Source organism: Microcebus murinus, chromosome 27 (genome assembly GCF_040939455.1).
Source record: "Microcebus murinus isolate Inina chromosome 27, M.murinus_Inina_mat1.0, whole genome shotgun sequence".
Lineage (NCBI taxonomy): Eukaryota > Metazoa > Chordata > Mammalia > Primates > Cheirogaleidae > Microcebus > Microcebus murinus.
In genome coordinates this window covers 16,543,389-16,566,162 of record NC_134130.1, presented here as the reverse complement: position 1 = coordinate 16,566,162, position 22,774 = coordinate 16,543,389, and the positions used below count along the sequence as shown (strand labels likewise).

The window sequence follows — 22,774 nt, the reverse complement described above, 5'->3', positions numbered from 1 at the left end:
CAGTGAAATACCAGACAGCTGTTAAAAAGGAAGGAGATAATAGATACTCATTGGCATGGCAAGATTCTCAAAAGACAATGGTAAATGTGAAAAGAGCAGGTTAGTGAACCAAAAGCATCATATGATGTCATTTCTGGGGGATGGGAGAGGGAAATCTATCTAAACATATAAGAATTCTGAAAGACTACGTCACACTTAATGGAATCACCTCTGAGAGGCAGAAAGGCAAAGTGCACGCCTCTGTGTGCGTGTGTGCATGCGTGCACGCGCACGTTGTTTTATGTATCAATAGCCTTAGAAATGTGCCAATTCTATGTGTTGGTATTTCTCCTACTGATATAATCAAAGATGTACATTACAGTATTGTCCATGATAGCAAAAAACTCAAAAAGAGTGTTAACAATGGAGTATTGGTAAGACGAATTTTGAAATATTCTTAAACAATGGACCACACTTTTTTTTTTTTAAGTCCAGGAGTCAGGAAATAATAACCTGTAGGCTAAGCCCAGTTAGTGCCTCTTTTTATAAGAAAGTTTTATTGGAATATACCCATGCACATTTATTTACTTACTATCTACAGCTGCCTTCCTGCCGCTAGAGCTGTGTGGTTGTGACAGACACCATATGGCCCCCAAAGCCTAAAATATTTACCATTTCTTACTGTTCAGGAAAAGATTACTGACACCTGAACTAGAATATAGGAATTAAAAATGAAAAAAATTATGGGAGAACAACATAGAAAGTGATAATGACATCTTTTTATTCACATATTTATAAATAGGCAACTATTATAAATAGAAATATTTGTAAAGATTAAAAAATATGTAAGAGACTGGAAAAATATATACATAAATATTATAAATAATTAGCTCTGAGTGGTAAAGATTTGGTGATAATTAGTTCCTCTTTTGCAGTTTCCTGCATTTTCAAATTTTCTACAAAACTATGTATTACTGTTTTAAAAATCTGAATAAAATATTGACTTTGAAATATCTGACTTGCTTTGAGTATATTCTTTGTTCACATAGTATCACCAGTGCCATATTCTTGCCTAAAAGGAGTAGGTAACACTTTCTATGACCTTTCTAAAATTTAATTCTTAGAGAATTAGACAGGAGATTTCATTATTAGCCAAAGGGCCAAGCACAATGACCTGAACCAGGAAGTAGCTACCCTGCTTTAGTTTTGTTGACACAAGGGCTGATACTTTGTTCTTTCAGATTTTATTGACTGAGCATGTTCTTAATTAGAGGTCGGGTTCAAAGTCATGAAAAGCCACAGAAGGAGAATGTTAGGCACTAGGAGAATCTGAGAGTCCTTGTGTACAGCTCCCTCATTTTGCCAGGTGAAGAAAACAAGAGGCAGAAAGGTTGGCTACCTGCCCAGGGCAAGCCAGTCGGCTTTGGGCAGCGATCCCTGATGGTTTCCATGACGATCTCTGCATAGTAAGTGGAAGTAAATGAGGGAGAAAAAGGAACCACAGGGATTTCAGCAACGTTTTGGCCTACATAACAATAAAACATCAGGAATTGGTAACAATTATGGCCAGGCTAACTAGAGTGTGTCTATTTTTTAAGAGAAATGTTACTCTTTAACCACTTCTCCGTTTCTCTTTGTCTGGGAAACCACTCTGTAACCACTCTAACCACTGTTGTTACTGTAACAACGCATGGTGTAACTGTCACTGCAGGGACCCGCCACACAGCAGGTGTGTCTCAGGAACCAAACTTGCTAAGTCTTCACGGCTTTTTCTTCCAAGATACTGGCTTCAAAGACAAAACAAACAAACAAACATGGTTTTACTGAGGTATAATTTATCTACAGTAAAATGCACAGTTCAGTTTTGACAAATGCATACACACAAATAACCAACACTCTAATGGAGATATAGAACATTTCTACCACCCTAGAAAAATTTCTCATGTCTCTTTCCAATCTACTCCCCCTTCTGATTTCTAACCATAGGTTAGTTTCGTCCATTCTATAACTTTATATAAATGCAGTCATTCAGTATGAACTCTTTTGTGTCTGGCCTTTTCACTCAGCATGTTGTTGGAGGTTCATCCATGCCGTGGAGTACGTCATAATTTATTCCTTTTCTGTTGTGGAGTAGTGGTCTATTGAAAAAATATGCCACAGTTCTCGTCCCCTGCCACCCTCTTGTTGAAGGACACCTGGACTATTTTCATTTTTGCCCAAATCCTAGCACCACTTTCTCCAAATAATAACCAGTTTGGGGAATTGGATTTTGTTATTTTTAAGATTCTACCTTCCACTGATAGTTAGATTTTTCAAGGGCCTTTCTCCCTTCATTTCCTCTCCAAGTAAATCATAGTCCATACATGCAAGTGGAGAAGAATGAATTGGGTAATATTGAAGATGGGAAAATTTTTTTATTCATCATACTAGACATAAACACTAAATGTGGAAAGCAATATCCTGGCCAGTCTCACAATCTAATTTTGAAAAGGTTTAGTAAACCTTCAAGGGGTGCGAGGGGAAGGCAGCAATAGTGCCAAACTATTGCATTTAAAGTATTACCAGGGCTTCAATAAATATTCCAATTACAGCTTGTATTTATTGAGCATTAACCAATTGAGCATTAACTAAATGTTAGACGTGCAATTATTTCATTCAATCCTTGTGCTTGATGTAGGTACATTTATTATCCCAATTTCAGGAAAGGCACGTGGAAGCTCAGAGAGCACAAAGAAATACATAAATGCATATATAGATGACTCTCAAAGGTGCATATATGAAGCAAATCATAAGAACTTAAAGGAAGTGAAGATGTCAATTTTTAGGTGGAACTGTGAAACTAAATAGTATTAATAACATTTCTACTTTCCCTTTTCATTAGCATTTTGCAAATCCCTCTTAAGCCATATGACCTCTCTGTTGACGTTCATTGACTCTGGATGGGAGTGGTGTGTGGCATTTGCCTCCCAAGGAATTACGAACCAGCTGGGCAATTGTAGTTTTACAAACAGAGTAACTTAACCCCATTCTTCATAACACAATTATAAGTGCTTAGCTATTTCAGGTATACCATAACCAGCAACTCTGGCCCAAATCCACGTAGGGCAAGAGGGATTTCAGTGGGAAAGTGGGTGGTTTAAAATCATCTTTGGGCCCTCAATAAAAATACTTTTTTCCTTAATGCTTCCACTGTCTTGTTTACTGTCTCTTCCTGCCCAAAAGATCTTTTAGTATTCTCTTCCTCTGCTGCTTCCACGTATTACTTTATTCACCTATTTAAAATACGAAAGATGAAGCGGAAAGTGTTCCTTTATCTAGCAAAAATGCCCTGAATGTGATTTGGGGAAATTCATCCTTAACAACTTCAACGCCAGCGTCGACTAGAGTGGCCAGCCACAGACGAAGGCCGCGCGGAGGAGCCGCGGGCTGCGGCCTGGCCCAGGGGATGCTTTGGCTTTCGCGGGCCGTCTCTGCAGCTGCAGAGTGTGCGCTCAGCGAGTAAGTTACTACGGATCTGGGACCTTTTAACAAGCCCTTCCTAGGAGTTGCTATAGTATTTTCCTAAAGCTGCCTGCAAAGTGACCGAGCTTTCAGTGCCTCCGAGCTTCCCGTCCCGTGGGCCGAGGGCGCCGGGCCCGCGGTTACGAGACGCTGGATGAGCTGTGCGGCTTCTTGTTTAAAACAGTTCGTTGATAATATTATGAACAATACAGCTTCCTGTATTAGTTTGCGAGGGCTGTCATAAAAAGCAACACAGGCCAGGTGGTTCAGACACCCCCAATGTCCCTCACAGTTCTGGAGACTAGCGGGCACGCGGCAGGGCGCTGCGGGCGGCTGTCCTCAGGCGTCCGGCCTCCCTGGCTGCCTCTCCCTGTGTCCCGGCCTCTTCTTTTGAAGACGCTGGTCACCTTGGATTACGGCCCATCCATGGGACCGCACTTTAGCTTAATTACCTCTTCAAAGGCCCTTTCTGCAAATACAGTCACATTCCGAAGTCCTTGGGATTAGGACTACAGCAAGAGTTGGAGAGAGGCCACAGTTCAGCCCTTAACGCTTCCTGTCTGCTCACAGACCTGTCAACCTAACCAACACGGGACAGTATTTAGGGAACCGCCACAAACGCAGTTCTATCCCGCACAGTGTAAGAAGGCAGCTGTCAGAGTTGTTAGATTAGTCCCATGTTCAACTATTTAAAAATCATTTGTGATCCTATTTGTTTGTAAGGAAAAATGTTAGCTGCTACTGTTTTAGAGGGCTAGCCTCTAACGAGAGTAAGATGACAAGGTGAAGATCATATCTGCAAACAAGTAGTTTAAATTTTTTTTCTTTTTCTTTAGAATCAACATTAGTGAGAAAGTTTAAATATTTTTAATTCTCTAATTTAAAAATTCAAAAAATGAGAAAATCTAGCAAGTAATGGTTAATTACAGAAGATGTGCGATGTGTTTATTTTGGGGTTGTAAGCTTAGAACAACTTATGAAAAGCATGTCATAAAGAGTGAGAACAGTGTGGCCTTGAAATTTAGCATAATCCTTCTGGCAGCACTTATTTATAGAAAAATATAAAAAGGATGATGGAATGAATCAAGAGGGCTCATCATGCTCTCTTTGGTCACACCTTTAGAAGTACAGCGTGCTGTTTCAACTTTTAATACAGAGAGAAGAATGAATGGAAAGGACCATACCAAAGAGTGGTTCAATACATACAATTCTACAGTTAATGGAACATAAATAGAAACCACAAGATTTGGCCTTCAGAAGACAGAAAGGAAAGCCATTATCAGGGAAGATAAAAGAAGGACTTTGTTTTGCAAGTGTTATCCAATTCGTATTTGATATTTCAACCTCAGCATTTCAAAGCTGGTCAAATACCAACAATAACATTGCCGCACCTCCCGCAAGCGACTTTATGTTGGCTAGCTGCTTAAATCCCCAAGCAAATTCTTGTCTCTCTCTATCTGGATTTAAATCTTAATACATATTCTGCTTCACCCCGGCCGCCCCCAGAAATGGACACTGAGCTTTTACCCTCCGCACAAAAGGCCCGGGCTGCCCTGCCCCGCTCCCCTGCCCGCCGCCCTTCCGCAGCGCTGGCCGGCGACCCGGGCACGCTCCGCTCTTCTGGCCTCGCCAGCACCCTGCTTCCCCGTGTGCAGGAGAGGGCCTTTTCTTCCTGCCACTCTCGGTGTGGATACGGAAGTCGTTGTCTGTTTGCTACCAGGAACGACACACCAGAGCCTTCCGGGCAGCAGGGTGGGGACCCCAGCGGCCCAGCTCGGGGCAGAGGCGCTGGTGTTGCGGCCGCGTCCTCGCAGGGCCGGTGCCCGCTGCCGGCGCGCAGCACAGACCTTGGCTCGGTTTCTGCGCGGACAGCGTTTCGGCCTGTCGCCTGGCGGACGAAGGACACGAGCAAACTGGCAGCCGAGGTGCGCTGCGAGCGCCCTGCTCTCCGGGCGCTCCCCGCCAGCGCGACCCCGATGGGGCGCGGCCGGACCCCGCCGCCAGCCCGCGGCCCTGCGCCCCGCAGCGCGCCTCGGGTCCCGCCCTACACGCCGGCCCGGCCTGGGGCGGGGCAGCGCGCGCAGCCAATCCGGGCGGCCCCCGCCCCCCCCGTGCCCCCCCGTCCCCCGCCCCCGCCCCCGCCTCGCCGCGCACCGCCCCGGCCCGGCCTCGCCTCGCCGCGCACCGCCGGGGCAGCTAGCGGAGCCGGGCCGCACACGGCGCGCCGACCATGTCCTCCCCGGCGCCGCCGCAGCCCCCGACAGGGGACCCGCCCTGGCCCGCGCTGCTGCTCTGCGGCCTGGTCGCGCTGCTCGGCTGGAGCTGGCTGCGGTGGCGCCGCGCGCCGGGCATCCCGCCGGGGCCCACGCCCTGGCCGCTGGTGGGCAACTTCGGCTACGTGCTGCTGCCCCCCTTCCTGCGGCGGCAGCGCTGGCTGAGCTGCCGGGCGAGGGCCGCGGGCACGGGCGCCACGGCGCTGGCCCCGCAGGTGCTCCTGGCTGAGCTGGCCCGCGTGTACGGCAGCGTCTTCAGCTTCTTCATCGGCCACCACCTGGTGGTGGTCCTCAACGACTTCCGCAGCGTGCGCGAGGCGCTGGTGCACCAAGCGGAGGTCTTCAGCGACCGTCCGCGGGTGCCGCTCATCTCCATCGTCACCAAGGAGAAGGGTGAGCCGGGGCCAGGGCTGTGTGTCCCCGACGTGCGGGTGGGCGTCCAGGTGCGGGAGGGCCGCCAGGTGCGCCGGGGCCGCGGTGTCCGCGTCCTTGCCAGCTGCGCGCCGAGCCCTCCTGTGCCCGCCCTGACGGGGCGCGGGGCGCGGGGCGCGGGGCGGCGGCGCTCCCCTTCCGGGCGCCTTGAAGATCCCACGCAGCAGCCGCAGACGCGGGACTCCTTCGCCTTCCAAGACCAGAATAGGAGACCGGCCTGGAAGCCGAGGGAGGCGACGGGCAGGGAGGACGACACGGTGCGAGGCCAGGCTGTCTCTCCGGAACTCTGTCCTTCCCTCCGGCTTCGGGCTGCGACACCGCAGAGAGACTTTGCCGTGTTAGAGAGAAAGATACTCTTTTCATCCTGTGAGTTGCGAATGCAAGAGTTTAAGAAGCTGTTTTCCAGTAAGATAGCAAGTCCGAAAACACGGTAGGTAGGACCCGGTTTCTTACCAAACGCTGGTTCATAGCGTCTGGATTCCTGCTCTTGGGAGTCTAAATCGGGCATTTTTGTGGTTTACAAAACATGTGATCTGCAGTGGAATAACCAATTTACTCTTTCTCCAGCTCCCTCCGCCTTTGTTTCCCTGTCTTCTACTTGGGTCGCTAGCTGGCGAGGTCTCCGACTTGAGTCTCTCCTGTGTGTCAGGAGTCAGTTTAAGTGCCGTTTCCTCAGGGGAGTCTTTTCTCCCTGCCTCTGGGAGTAGGTTGGGCTCTCTTGTCAGTGCCACGTTCATTGCGCAAGACTTTTCAAAACTGAAGCGGCATGATTTCGTGACCTTGGGCCTGGATGTGTGTTTTCACCACTGGACTAAGTGACATCTAGGAGGACCAGTCATGACTGCCTGGTACATAGTAGGAGCTCAACAAGGATTTATCAAGTAAATGAACTGCTCTTTCCGGTACCTAGAACATGGCATGGAGAGATCCAGGCTTGGTGGGCTCTGATAAAGCCAGAGTTTTGCATCAGGATTTTAAACTCATGGCAATGGTTCTCATAATACTTTAAATGGGGCACAAATCATGAAGAAAAAGCTTGATAAATCCAACTATCTCTGTATTTAAAATTTGTTTATCAAATAGTACCATTTAAAAAGTGCAAAAACAATTCATATGACCAGAGAAGAAATCTGCTATGTATCTAGAACATATAAGAAAAAGAAAATTACATAGTAGATAAGTAATTACAGAATAGGAAACCTGGCCAATAACAAGATGAAAAGCTGCTCTGACCCATGGTAAGAATCAGAGAAATGCAAATAAAATTTAGATGAGATACATTTCAGCCTTCTGATGGCAAAAAATAAAAAATATTGACAAGTACCAAGTGATGGGAACTCTTTGGAACAAGTGAGAACATTTATATGCTTCTAGTGGTTACACTTTTGGTGTACCGCCCACTTTGGAGGGTAATTTGGCAAAGTCTAGTCATGTTGAAGATGTACATATTTTGTAACTCATCAGTCCACTTTTAGCAGTGTCCTCAAAATTCTGAGGAAGTGGGACTGTAAACTAGTTCAACCTTTGTGGAAAGCAATATGGAAATAACTTAAAGCGATATGAGTGGATCTACCATTTGATCCAGCAATCCATTACTGGGCATCTACCCAAAAGAAGAAAAGTCACTCTATGAAAAAGACACCTGCACTCTAATGTTTATAGCAGCACAATTCACAATTGCAAAGTTGTGGAAACAACCCAAGTGCCCATCAATACATGAGTGGATTAATAAAATGTGGTATATGTATACCCTGGAGTACTATTCAGCTGTAAGAAACAATGGTGATATAGCACCTCTTTATTTTCCTGGCTACAGCTGGAACCCATTCTATTCAGTGAAGTATCCCAAGAATGGAAAAATAAGCACCACATTTACTCACCAGCAAATTGGTATTAACTGATCAACATCTAAGTGGACATATAGGAGTAACATTTATTGGGTGTTGGGCAGGTGCGGGGGAGGAGATGGGCATATACAAACAATGAATGTGATGCGCACCAACTGGGGGATGGGCACGCTTGAAGCTCTGACTCCATAGGGGCGGGGGGGCAGGGCCAATATACGCAACCTTAACATTTGTACCCTCACAATATGCTGGAAAAAAATTTTAAAAATTAAAAAAAATCTGAGGAAGTCTAATGGTAGAATAAATACATATTTAGACATGCAAAATAGAAATTTTCCTCCCATGCATCCTTTCTCAGAAACCACTACAGGATGTGTGTGCTTCAGCAAAATGAGAGAGTAAAACAAGAAAGAGGAAGATAAAGAATCCAGGAAATGGCTTCCAACACAGTCTAAGGAAATTCCTAAATGCTGACAAATGGAAGTCAAAGTACCTGAACAGAAGCCCAAGAGAGCAAGCACAGCAGATTTGAGCAGACGCTCGGAGGATTCCGAGGAGGAAAATGGAACTGATAAATTGTGTGATCCATGCTTGACCACATACATGGATGTTTACATTGAAAGATATTTTTACAGAGGTATTAAAGACTGTGAGAACACTTGACCACTGAACAATGTCTTGGTTTCATCTGCAGCTGTTTCCATGGCACCCGGTGCCTGGCACATTGTAAGAATTCAGAAATGCTACAGGAAGGAAGGAGAACTGCCTGAAATGATAAAGCACACCATGGAAAACGGGGGGTGAAATAGGTGACAGGAAACAAGGACTGTCTGAGAAGAATAGTGTGATGCAACATCCAGGAGCAGTTTTGTTGGCTTTGATGGTGTAGATGTAGAAGAGAGGATTAAATAAGATGTATTGTGAATGACTTTAATGAGTTCAGATGTTTTTTGATCAGGCTGTTGCTAACAACAGACATTTTAGATTACCTGCTAGGAATTAGATTCCAAACTTTGATGGCCAATCATTCTAATCCAGTTAGGCTGTTTATTTAGTCAGCTGATATTTAGCAACCTCATCCTGTGTGCCAAGCACTAGGCCAGAAGCTGGGATTTTAATGGTGAGCACCGTCAGGTGTGGTCTTTGCCCTCATGTCAACCTGTAACTATACTTTGGTTCAGAATGTGCAGAATGTAAGCATCTAGAATATGGGTATATCTAGCCTAAAGTATCTTGTAAGCCTGGATTCACGCTCATGAAATATAAGACTTTAAAATGCCCACTAACCTTGGAAACCTAGGGCTTTTCATTTCACCAGACATTACTCTCCATAATAGTAAACTTTAAAGCAAATTCTCCTAATTTAATTGGGTATGATTTTTGTTATTAGAAACATATTTTCTTGATAACTAAATTTTGTTAATCATTCTTCTTGACTAGTGGTCTTTATCAGTATATGAGCTTATAAGACACTTGACAAATACTGAATCCATTTCATGGTAGGTCCTGTTCAGAAGTATTGGAATGCTCTCTCTCACCTTCCTTTCCTGGTGTTCCTTTGCAGGAGTTGTGTTTGCACATTATGGACCAGTGTGGAGACAACAGAGGAAGTTCTCTCATTCAACTCTTCGTCATTTTGGGTTGGGAAAGCTTAGTTTGGAGCCCAAGATTATTGAGGAGTTCAAATATGTGAAGGAAGAAATGCAGAAGCATGGAGAAGAGCCCTTCTGCCCTTCCCCCATTGTCAGCAATGCCGTCTCTAACATCATTTGCTCCCTGTGCTTTGGCCAGCGCTTTGATTACACCAATAGTGAGTTTAAGAAACTGCTTGGTTTTATGTCACGAGGGTTAGAAATCTGCATGAACAGCCAGCTCCTCCTGGTCAACATATGCTCCTGGCTTTATTACCTCCCTTTTGGACCATTTAAGGAATTAAGACAAATTGAAAAGGATATAACCAGTTTCCTTAAGAAAATCATCAAAGACCATCAAGAGTCTCTGAATGGAGAGAACCCTCAGGACTTCATAGACATGTACCTTCTCCACATGGAAGAGGAGAGGAAAAATAATAGCAACAGCAGTTTTAACGAAGAATACTTATTTTATATCATTGGAGATCTTTTCATTGCTGGGACTGATACCACCACTAACTCTTTGCTTTGGTGCCTGCTGTATATGTCACTGAACCCCAATGTACAAGGTAATTAATAGGTGTTTCCTGTATTCATGGCAAAGCCAGGTTATTTAAATCAGGATTAACTTCAGTGATCTGGTGGCTCCTAGCACTAAGCAATGTCTTCAGGCTGGGAAACACAATAAATACTTGCATCTCATAGGAAGTTGGTAAGGTACTAACAGTGAAACCCCAAGTTTCTAGACAGCAGGACTAATCGTAACTTGCTTATTTCTGCTTTAATCTCTACAGTCTGATTCTGTGAAATCTATGATGCCGAAAGACCTTTAGAGAAGAATATTCTAGAGCTGAAGGGAATCATAATGCTCATCTGAATCCATTCATCTTGTTTTGAAAATGGAAAACAGAGACTCAGAGAGGTTGTGTGACTTACACAAGGTCACAGCTAGTTCCACCACCTTAGCACCAATGGACAGTTCACAGTGGAAGAATACAGGGAAGGATGGTGTCTTAGTTTCTTTGCTGATATAACAAATCACCACAAATGTAATGGCTTAAAATAGCACAAATTTGTTATCTTATAGTCATACACACTAGAAGTCTGATAAGTATCTCACTGGGCTAAAAGTCAAGATGTTGGCAGGGCTGCACTCCCTTCTGGAGGCTCTGCGGGAGAGTCCATTTCCTGCTGTGTCCAGCTTCCTTGGCTCATGGCCACCTTCCTCCGTCTCCAAAGCCAGCAATGGTGCGTCTCTCTGACCATTCTTCTGTAGTCAAATCTCCTGATGCTGAGCTCAAGTGGGCCGTGTTCTCTGATGTTAAAGCCCACGAACTTAGATGGGCACAGCTAGATAATCTCTCCTTCTCTAGGTCAATGATTAATCACACCAGCATAGTCCCTTTTGCAGTGTAAGGTATTGTATTTACATGTTACAGGAGATTAGGGGTGTGGACATCTTGGAGGGGCCATTATCCTGCCTACCTGCATCAGTCAACTATTGCTGAGTAACAAATTAACCCAAAATTTAGCAGCTTCAAACAACCACCATTTATTATCTCACATAGTTTCTGAAGATCAGGAGTCGAGGAGTGGCTTAACCCGGGCGGTTCCAGTTTAGGGTTTCTCGTGAAGTTGTTGTCAGGATGTTGGCAGGGGCCGCAGTCATCTATAGATTTGACTGGGACTGAAGGATCCATTTCTGAGATGGCTATCCACATGACTGTTGGCCGGAGGCCGCAGCTCCTTACCGCTCTGACCTTTCCATAAAGCGAAAGACCTAATGAGAGTGAGTGACAATGATGAGCATGTCTTATAACCCAATCTCAGAAGTGGCATGCTTTACTTCTGCCTTGTTCTGTTGGTCACACAGGCCAACTTGGAACAGGGTGGGAGGGGACCGCACAGGATATGGACCCCAAGTGTGGGGGTAATTGAGGGCCACCCTGAACTGTCACACGTTGTCACAGTCAGCTTAGGGCGTCAAGCCATACTCAAACGAGACTATTGTTGAGGGAGCTCCTGAATCCAGAGTGCCCTGCGCTCCTCTTTCAGAGTCACAGGGTGGCGCGCTCTTCCTGGGGCAGCTGCCTCCGCCTGGCCGGTGTGACCCAGGCCTTGCTGCCAGCCTACCGGCTGTGTGCGGGTGGCGCTGGGAAGTAGGCACAGGAGGGCCAGCCCAACTCTCTCCTGGGCTTATCTTCTGGTTGATTCTTTCCTTTTTGTATAGAAAAGGTTCATGAAGAAATCGAAAGGGTCATTGGTGCCAACCGAGCCCCGTCCCTCACAGACAAGGCCCAGATGCCTTACACGGAAGCCACAATCATGGAGGTGCAAAGGCTGAGTGTGGTGGTGCCGCTCGCCATTCCTCACAGGACCTCGGAGAAAACAGGCAAGTCCAGGGTCTTCCTCCCTGAGCAGCCCTGAGGGAAGCATGGCCGCCCATCCAGTGGCGTGAGGCGAGGGGTGCGGCGCCCGTTGTCTCGCTTGATCCTTCTGTGCGTTTAGCATTGTGTCGGCTATAAAGAAATGTCCAGGGAACATCTCAGCCCTGGGTTGTCCCTTGTTAGTTGGGCTGGCGTTCCACCCTGCTCAGTGGTACCAGCAGCTCTCTGGCCTTCTCAGCACACATGCTGATACCGGCAAAACAAATAATGCTGCGGTTTAAATCAGCCATGCTGGCAGAAGAAAACTCTAGAATGGACAAAGGCACTTCTCAGTCCTTTTCATGGAGGTAGGAAGAGCCAGTCTCAATGTGGAATTAAGGACTTTAGTTGGAAATTATCTTCAATTTTTAAAATTCTACTGTCATAGCATAAATATTAAAGATTAGAAGAGCCCATCTGATTCTAGGGTCACCTGTTTCAACCTCTCACCTACAGTGAAACAGGTACATTATTTGGGCACGGCCAGACTGTCTTTAAATATCCCTATCACCAAGGAATTCACCTCTTCTGAAGACAGCCCATAATATAATGGGCTAGATCCACTTATGTTAATAAGACAATTATAGGAGGCAGGTGCTTATAAATGACACTGCATCACATAACAGTTTTTTTGGTGCAAATTAGAAGCACTGTGTGTACAGTGTCTTTTCGGCATTGTTTAGAGAGTGGATATTGACTTGTCACTTGATAAAAGCCAGGGGTGATCTGTGTACATCCCTTTGTCTTAGTTTACCTTCCTTATCATATTGTTGTATGGGCATAAATGACTATAGACTGTTAAGTTTTATACAAATATTAGGAATTTGTAATTCTTAGGGAAAGTTTACTTGGAATGCCCTATTTTTTCTGTTGTAGTTTTTTTTTTTTTTTTTTTGAGACAGAGTCTCATTCTGTTGCCTGGGGTCAGCCTAACTCGTAGCAACCTCAAACTCCTGGGCTCAAGCGATCTTCCTGCCTCAGCCTCCCAAGTAGCTGGGACTACAGGCATGTGCCACCACACCTGGCTAATTTTTTCTATATATATTAGCTGGCCAATTAATTTCTTTCTATTTATAGTAGAGACGGGGTCTGGCTCTTGCTCAGGCTGGTTTTGAACTCCTGACCTTGAGCAATCTTGCTATCTCGGCCTCCCAGAGTACTAGGATTACAGGCATGAGCCACCACGCCCGGCCTATTGTAGTGTTTTAATTGTAATGTTTTTATGGTTTGATTTCGTTCATTAATTCAACATCCATCAAAGCACCTCCCGTGCCCTGTCTCAGGCGGATCCTGGGTGGGGTGGAGAGAAGGTGCCAACTGGTAAGATCTTGCCTCAAGTACCTCAGAGTCTAGTCTCAGCCCATTAAGATGCTGGGTATTTAACTGCTTTTTTTTTAGATAGTGAGTTTAGGGAGAACTATTAGTAAACCGTGTTGAATGGTTTGTGTGTGTCTGTCTGTTTTAGTGCTCCAAGGGTATACCATTCCTAAAGGCACCCTGATCCTGCCCAACCTGTGGTCCATACACAGAGACCCAGCCATTTGGGAGAAGCCAGAGGATTTCTGCCCTCATCGATTTCTGGATGACCAAGGACAACTTATTAAAAAAGAAACCTTTATTCCTTTTGGGATAGGTTAGTTAAACTTTTATTTTTTAATGGCATAATTTAAAAAAGAAGTAGAACTAAAAGAATCTTATTTTGTGTTGTTGTTTTTAAAATATTTCTTGGCAAGCTGATGTTAAGAGAAGAGACACACACACACACACAAAAGAAGAGACAAATAATTTAGATAACACATATCCATTAAGTTCATTTTAGATTTTAAAAATAAAATGAAAGTAGTTGGTTTTAAATCTTTCAATATGACTAGAAATCTTCCTTTCTAGTCACCAAGGAAGTAGAACTAAAAGAATCTTTTAGTAAAAAGTCTGATCAGCATGTGTTGTGGAGGCTGTGTGGTATAGGTGGCAATTTTATTTTTAAACTCTGTATCTGCATTTAAAATACTCAATTTAGATGTTTCATATAAATTTGTACTTTTTGAAATAGGGAAAGGGGATGGCAGTATAATTCTTTAATTTTTTTCTGACCTCATCTCTAGGTAAGCGTGTGTGTATGGGAGAGCAGCTGGCGAAGATGGAATTATTCCTGATGTTTGTGAGCCTGATGCAGAGTTTCACATTTGCTTTACCTAAGGATTCTAAGAAGCCCATCCTGACTGGAAGATTCGGTCTAACTTTAGCCCCACATCCATTTAATATAATCATTTCTAAGAGATGAAGAGCATCTCCAGGAAGAGATGGTAAAAAGATATCTGAACATATAAATATAAAATATATAAATTTGTGTCCTTCCAAACAGATTCTTCCTGCTGTAGTTGACAGTGTATGCAGCAACTCAGCTGGTCCAGGTTAGGCCTAGATTAGAGAAAGACTGGAAAAGCTGGAGCCCCTGGGAGCTTTCATCCTACAGGATTCCTCAGCAGGATATGTCAGCCATTTTTGTAATGCAAGTCTGTGATTTTGGGAATGGGAACCTAGGAAACATGGAAACAGGAGACCTGGATTTTATTTGTGGTGGCTTCTACCACCGAACCTATCTTCTCTTCACCCAGTGCCTCAGATATCCCAGGTGTAAAACGAGGGTAACAAAACTTGCCTTCTCTCTACCTCTCAGTACTAATGAAGGTCGAATGCCTCATATCTTTTCTGATATCATTAAAATGCTGTTAAATTCTGGAGAAGAAATTCAGGAGTAAAAGAAGATACACCTGCTGGCTTCTTGAGACCTATGACAACATAAAAGCGGTGTTCAGCCTGGAACACTTTGTTAGGGAGGGATGTGGATTTTTTAGGTAATACTGAGGTAGAACTTTTCTCAGCACAGATTCTATGTCAGTTTCTTTGGGTTTGTTCTGTTCTTGCCTTTTTGTTTATGATTTTAGTTTTTATTTTTTGTAGAAATGGGATGAAGTGGACCCTTGTCTAGTATGTTAAGGAAAAAAAGAAATTAAGATTTTTAAAAATCCCTTATAAAATTATTGTCTAAATTTGTATGTTTGTGTTCTAGTTCAACTACATGAGCCGGGAGCCAGGCTAAAGAAGTGGCTTCCTCGCAAAATTCCTTCCTGCTGGATTATTTGCAAAGATGTAGCTCTGCCCTTTGATTCAAGCCCTGAATGGTGGCTGCGGGAATTTTGATACTCGGATTCATCAGGAAAGGTTTCTTCTTTCAAACCATATCAAAGGTTCCTTTCCTATTTCTCCCTGCTCCCAGGCCCAGTGTATCTGATCCTTGAATACTCTCGAAGACAGGAAGGTATTCCTATTCTTTATTAAGATAACTAAAGTGTTTGTTCATATAGAAGACCCCTCCAAAACAGCACTTCTCAACAGGGAGTGTAACCCCCTTCAGGGCGAGTTTGGAAATGTGTGGGTGTGGTTTTTTTAAATTTTTTTGAGACAGAGTCTTGCTTTGTTGTCCAGGCTAGAGTGAGTGCCGTGGCGTCAGCCTAGCTCACAGCAATCTCAAACATTTGGGCTCAAGCAATCCTCCTGCCTCAGCCTCCCAAGTAGCTGGGACTACAGGCACATGCCACCATGACTGGCTAATTTTTCTCTATATATTAGTTGGCCAATTAATTTCTTTCTATTTATAGTAGAGATGGGGTCTCGCTCTTGCTCAGGCTGGTTTCGAACTCCTGACCTCGAGCGATCCACCCGCCTCGGCCTCCCAGAGTGCTAGGATTACAGGCGTGAGCCACCGTGTGGCCTGGGTGTGTTTTTTGGTTATGATAATGATGGAGGTGCTACTAAACTTTGGCTGCCTTGGGACAAGGATGCTGAGTGTAGAAGCAGTCCTGTACCAGGAAGAGTTGTCCAGCCCAGCGTGCCGGAATTTACCTAGTGAGGTGACGCTCTGAAGAATGAGCACCCCTTTCCTTCATTCTGCCACGGGACTCTGTGTGTAGATGTACCCACGGTAACAGTATGAGCAACCGTCTTTCTGAGCCTTTCCTCATGCTAGTAGCATACTGAATGCATAACTTGTAAGCTTATGTAATTCTTACAGAAATTCTGTTACGAGGATGAAGCTGAGGCTTAGAGAAATTAAGGCACATAGTTTAAAAGTAGCATCATTGGGTTTTGAATCTGGTTTCTGTCACTAGAGAGCACTTTCTGATCCACCTGTTGGTCCTGCCACTTCTTGATCCCATAGCAGGCTGCCCCTCTGTGGTTCTGTGTATCCTTCTTCAACAAGGACTGAGCCCCTCCGGGGAGGGGGTCATGCTGTCTGCCTCCTCACAGTGCCTTAGGGATGCCTGGTCCACTTGTGACTGACTTAAGAAGTGTACTTAAGGGGAAAATCCCACCCCATTTGAATAAATAGAGGTCACATTTTTATTGCTTAAAAGTAATAAAAAAATCAGTGTGTGTTATTTGTTAATGTCAATTAAAGCCAGCTTTTAAAAAAATTACTGGACTTTTGTTCATCATTTAAAACAACTATTTTGAACAAACTTAGAATGATGCCTTAGCTGTTTAAATATAACACAGATTGTAAGCCCCAGGCAGCTGGAGACTAGCTCACAGCCAGGGCCTCTTAATCACTTTTCCCAAAACAGAGAATCTGCTACTGCCTTTCCTGTTGATAGAGAAGAGGGAAAGAAAAGATTCAGAGTGGTTGCTACGTTGAGAATTAAATGGACAAGAGAGGAGGCAATTCTGAACTTGAACACTTCAGTTAGGCCTCCTGTGACTGGACACATCTCCCTGCTCTAGTTTTCAGACCAGTGGAGGCGCCAGATCTCCCCAACCTCTGACTTCATCTGTTTATAGCCAAACTTTGAGTAGTCAGATCTTCTTAGTCTGTGAATGGCATTCCAGGACAATTTTGAATTCAAAGCTAGATTCTTCCTTTGATTTAGCACATTCCTAGGCAGACTTTTGCATGCTCAAGAATGGAAATAATATCTGCTTAATACAAACATAATAAGAGAAAGAAGAAAACTGAATATTATATGGTCAAATATGGATTGATTTTTGACTTTATATTCTTTATATTCTACCATACTACTCTTTTCCTTTTTAGAAATATACTTAAGCACTTTCAATATAGATAAATGAAATACAGGCTAATCTTTAGGTGCCTTGAGGATTTGTGTTTTTTAGAAAAGAAAACCTAATAGACTAAAGGCAGAGGAGCTGAGTGAGGGAAGAGGTTGTGTAGATTTTAGATGAGATGATAAAAATGTGTATTACACTGCACCTGGAACAAAAGGAAATTTAAGAAATATCTTGGGACAAACCAAAACCAAAACACAACATACCAAAACTTATGGGATGCAATAAAAGTAGTAGTAAGAGGGAAGTTTATAGTGATAAATGCATATATTGTAAAAAAAAAAAAAGAGAGAGAAAGATCTCAAATAAACAACCTAACTTCATACCTCAAGAAACTACAGGGTGCCGGGCGTGGTGGCTCACACATGTAATCCTAGCACTCTGGGAGGCCGAGGCTTGCGGATTGCTCGAGGTCCAGAGTTTGAAACCAGCTTGAGCAAGAGCAAGACCCCGTCTCTACTATAAATAGAAAGAAATTAATTATCCAACTAATATATATAGAAAAAATTAGCCGGGCATGGTGGCGCATGCCTGTAGTCCCAGGTACTCGGGAGGCTGAGGCAGGAGGATTGCTTGAGCCCAGGAGTTTGAGGTTGCTGTGAGCTAGGCTGACGCCACGGCACTCACTCTAGCCTGGGCAACAAAGTGAGACTCTTGTCTCAAAAAAAAAAAAAAGAAAAAGAAAAAAGAAAATAAACTATGGGGGAAGAAAAAGTAATCTCAAAGTTAGAAGAGGAAAGGAAAAAATAAAATTAGAGCAGAAATAGAGAATAGACAATATAACCAAAATCAACAAAACCAATAGTTGTTTTTTTGAAATGATAAAAGTAAGCTGCAAACTCTTTGGTCAGGAATATTGAAAATGCACATATAAATTCAGGAGTAATAAACTTGTTAATGCTGAGTGACTGATGCAATTCAAAGGCATATGAATTCCATCTCAAGAGCAAACTGTCCTGCTCCAGGTGCAGCCTTCCTATCTAGGGAAAGAACTTCCTAGGCAGAGGGAGTAGCGAGTGCAAAGGCCTTGGCGCAGGAGTGGCCTGGAATGTCCCAGCAACACAGGGAAGCAGCCTGTCTGAGCAGAGGAAGTGAGAAAGCACAGCAGTTGGAGATGCGATAGGGTTGGGGGCGGGGGTCTCTGAGGGTAAAACCTCTGGCTTTTATCTGAGTGAGCCGGACCCATGGGAGGGTTTTGAGCAGAGAAGGGACATGATCTGACGTACAATTTAAATGGTTGATTTTTGTTTTCCTCTTAATTGTTTCTTCAAATTTTCTTATTGCTTTAAAAGCAAATGAGCGATGTCCTGCTAGACTGAATTGCTCACCTGTAAAGAATTATGACTGATTTCTTACAGCATAGAGTCTTTTGGGTACATGATACTGTAATATTCATCTGTAAAATGAAAGCCTCAATAGCTCTTACTAAGGCATACTGAACATTTTTAATTGAAAACTTTTTTAGTCTAAAATGATGATAGGCTAGGGTTATTTGTTTGGTTGTTTGCCATTCCTTCCCACCCAACTGGAATAGGTTTTTGTTTGTTTGTTTGTTTGTTTGTTTTTTTACAGAATTTTAGAACCAAAACAGAGTTTAGAGATGATCTAATTTAGTCTCCTAATAGATAAAGAGATGGAGAGATTAGAAGTGAAATGACCAGCCTGGGGACTCTTAGATCCAGAATTAAAAGCTACACGTTCTGACCCATACGAGGTTCTGTCTAATTCCACCATATGGTCAAAACAATAATAAATTGAGACCAGGATGTCAGATTTTAAGGATGCACCTAAAGCAATCAAAGGTAAGATTCCTACTTCCCATTGTTTCAAGCACCTAAGTTAAATAGTATTGTTTTAAAATATCCATCAGTTTTAAGCTATTCACTTATTCATTCAAGAAAATATGTTGAATGGCTAGTATCTTATGAACTGATAAAATTGTTAAGATGAAGAATTTTGCCTAAGTGAAAAGCTATGCTTGTAGTCCTTTCTCTCAGGTACACATAAAGGAAAGTTTCTTTAAAAATAAAAAATGCTACTAGTATCAGATTTTAAATACTATATGAAATATGTATCCAAAAGTCCTTTTCTGCCCTCTTGTGGCCGAAAAAAAAGATCTCCCAATTAAAAATCTTAAAAAGGCAAAAGTTACATTGGAAATTGAATTTTCTCTGGGTGCCTGGGATTAATTTAATGCGATTTTAGCTGTATAAGCTGTATGTTCATTCTTCCCTATTAACAAGAAATGTGATTGTATGAAAAACAGTAAACCTTTGCTCCTTTCAGGAAACATTTGACCAAGTACATAGACATAAAGTGTAGACAAAGGATATATATACATATTTTTTGAGACAGAGTCCCATTCTTTTTGCCCAGGCTAGAGTGCTGTGGCATCAGCCTAGCTCACAGCAACCTCAAACTCCTGGATTCAAGCAGTCCTCCTGCCTCAGCCTCCCAAGTAGCTGGGACTACATGAGTGTGCCACCATGTCTGGCTAATTTTTTCTATATATTTTTAGTTGGCCAATTAATTTCTATTTTTTTTTAGTAGAGATGGGGTCTCACTCTTGCTCAGGCTGGTTTCAAACTCCTGACCTTGAGCGATCCTCCCACCTCCGCCTCCCAGAGTGCTAGGATTACAGGCGTGAGCCACTGCAGCCGGCTGACAAAGGATATTGACACGAACTTTTGGGGCCATAAACAACAAAGAGCTAATTTCTCTGAGCACTTGGATTTGGTCACAAAAGGACGGCCAGCCTGTTTGAGAGGGGTCGCTGTTGCTTGTGATATTTTATGGGAAGCTGAAAAGTTTACCCTTGGCAACCAGTGGCTGTTCACACCACGCATTATGTATCATCCTTACTAGAACGTAAGGGAAGCTTGTGGTAAGGGCTGGCCACTTGGGTGAATACCAGCCTACTTTGTCAGATAATCCTAATACAACTCTGAAAGTGGTGTCCACCTTAAATCCAGCCACCCTGCTGCCTAGGGACTCTTCCCCAGTCCACGATTGTACTCAAATTATCAACCAAGTGTATTCAAGTTGCCCCAATTCAACTGATCAGCCCCTGCTGGACCCACACAAGGAGCTCTTTATAGATGGAAGCAGCTTTATGAAACAGGAATGATGCAAAACTAGGTATGCTGGGGTTGCCAGCCAACATGTAATAGAGATATAAGCCCTACCCCCTGGGACATCTGCCCAGAAGGATAAATTAATTGCACTAACTAGACTGATTCTAAGTATGCATTTTTGGTGGTACATGCTCATAAAGCTATTTGGAAGAAATAAGGTATCTTATGTCTGAAAATAAAATATGGACCAGAAATTGAGTTATTACAAGCCATTTTACTGCTCAGAGAGGGAGTCACTGTGCACTACTGGGGACATCAGAGAATTGTCTACAGTAGACTTGAGGCCAAAAGAGCAGCCTGGCAACTGTCCAACCAATTGGCCTTAACCCCCTCCCTCCAACTGGACAGCCAGAGACCTCCATTTGTACGATAGTATGTCAGCAAATGATAACACATCAGCTGACAGAAGGACAGGCCAACAGGAGCACGTACACTTGGTGCACCCTCTGAGTATATTTTTTCTGTGGGGTCAATGGAAAAAACTCCTTGGGCCTGTGACTGTCCAAACAGCTGGAAGATGGGCACACTTGGCTGTCAGACATCCCCACTACCCACTTTTTAGTCCATGGCAGGTCAAAAGTTGCCCATTTAACTAGCTCCCTAAACTGTTTTCATGAGTGACTAGAGGAATTTTTGGTGGAAATTCCTCTGGGTGACACTGGGTCAACATTTCCCTGCAGTAATCCCAGAGGGGGATGGGTACTTCTATTGATATACTGCTACCTTGGTGGGGAGAGGGTGGCAACTTAATGACGTTTACTAAAAACTTTCAGTTACAAGCCCAACATCTTCATTCTTCCTCATTCCCCAGCTACATCCCATTTCAGCAGGAAGTAGCCAGACAGGTCGATGTCCCTATTTTCCAAGATTGAGGAATGAACCAAAAAGAAGAAGGGAGTTGTAACTAGCTCCACAAATACATTTCAATGACCCCTATATATATATTTTTAATCCTCTCCCTTAACTAATGACTTGAACTTTTGAGTTTTTCCCAGAATGGTGGGTTTTCTGCAAGACAAAGGATTTGAGGTTCTGAAGGCCCCTGGCAGACTCCTGATGACCCACCACCCCCCACAAGCTCCCCCCATGCACAGAGCCCCTTGTTAGTTACACCACGCCCTGCCCCATGCACAGAGCCCCTTGTTAGTTACACCACGCCCTGCCCCATGCACAGAGCCCCTTGTTAGTTACACCACGCCCTGCCTCATGCACAGAGCCCCTTGTTAGTTACACCACGCCCTGCCTCATGCACAGAGCCCCTTGTTAGTTACACCACGCCCTGCCTCATGCACAGAGCCCCTTGTTAGTTACACCACAACCTGCCCCAAGGCATGCGGCCCCTCCTTTAAAAGCCCATGAACTCCATTAGTTGGGAGATATATTTGAGGTAGCTTCTCCTATTCTCCCAACAAGATGTCCGACAAGACATTTTCAAGGCTTAAGTGCTCTGAACCTCGGTTTCTTCACTTTTAGGTGAGGACAGCATGAAAGGCTTAGGGTTGTTACAAAGAGGCAAAACGGCATATGGTCAAGAACATGACCCGTGAAAAGAGACTGTCCTGGATTTGAATTCTGCTGGTACCATTCATTAGCTGTGTATAATAACTTTAGCAAAGTTTCTAAACCTCTCTGGGCCCCCATTTCCTTACTTATAAAAGAGGGACACCCTTAATACTTACCACATGGGGTTATTTTGAGTATTTAATTAATTATTTCATGTGAAGTGCCTAGCACAGTGTGGAACATAGAAATGGGCTCAGTAAACATTGGCTGCTACCACATGCAAAACCATTTAACATAAGCAAGTAGTATATAAGAAAACTGCTCAAAGTGCTGGCCTTCATTATTACCATTGTTGTTAAGGCTAGTAAATGGTTAACTTTAGATATATAAAACTTCACACCTGAAATCCTAGGTAGGTACATCGAAAGGTATAATTTCTATAAAAGGCCATATTCTCTAGGTCATTTCTCCCTTGGATGGTAATGAATTTGTATTGCACCATCCTCATCATCCCACTTGGTGAGACCTGTGATCTCATGCAAGCATTTTGGAGATTGCTGGCTGAAGTTAGAAATACAGTTCATTCTCAATATTTCAGGAATATTTCACTTCCTATAAGACACAAAAAGAATCCTAACCTACACTCAGTGAATCCCCACAATGCTTATGGTGAAATAGGCAACTGTTTCCCTGTGTGCAAAATCTGTGTTTGGGGTGGAAGGAACATTTCACCTCCTTAGCAACAGAGTAAAAATAAACTCTCACTCACATTGTAAAATACGCACCTCCAGTGAATCTTTTCTGGTTGTACAGAAGCTTCCCCATGCAGTAAGGCCAATGCTCCAACAGTAGCTAAAAGATTATTGGAAAATGTGTTTCCCTTATGGGGCATTGCTGTGGAAATTTCCAGAAATGGAGGTAGTC

General features: G+C 43.7%; 1 protein-coding gene across 1 annotated transcript; it reads left to right on the top strand.

The window, feature by feature from the left end:
- The first annotated feature begins 5,640 nt into the window (after positions 1-5,640).
- Positions 5,641-18,921, top strand: CYP2U1 (cytochrome P450 family 2 subfamily U member 1). The gene is made up of 6 exons (XM_012766257.3): positions 5,641-6,146; positions 9,597-10,232; positions 11,894-12,055; positions 13,555-13,722; positions 14,192-14,392; positions 15,160-18,921. The coding sequence occupies exons 1-5, from the start codon at positions 5,711-5,713 to the stop codon at positions 14,368-14,370; spliced, it is 1,581 nt and encodes a 526-aa protein (XP_012621711.2). The 5' UTR covers positions 5,641-5,710; the 3' UTR covers positions 14,371-14,392; positions 15,160-18,921.
- Positions 18,922-22,774: the final 3,853 nt, after the last annotated feature.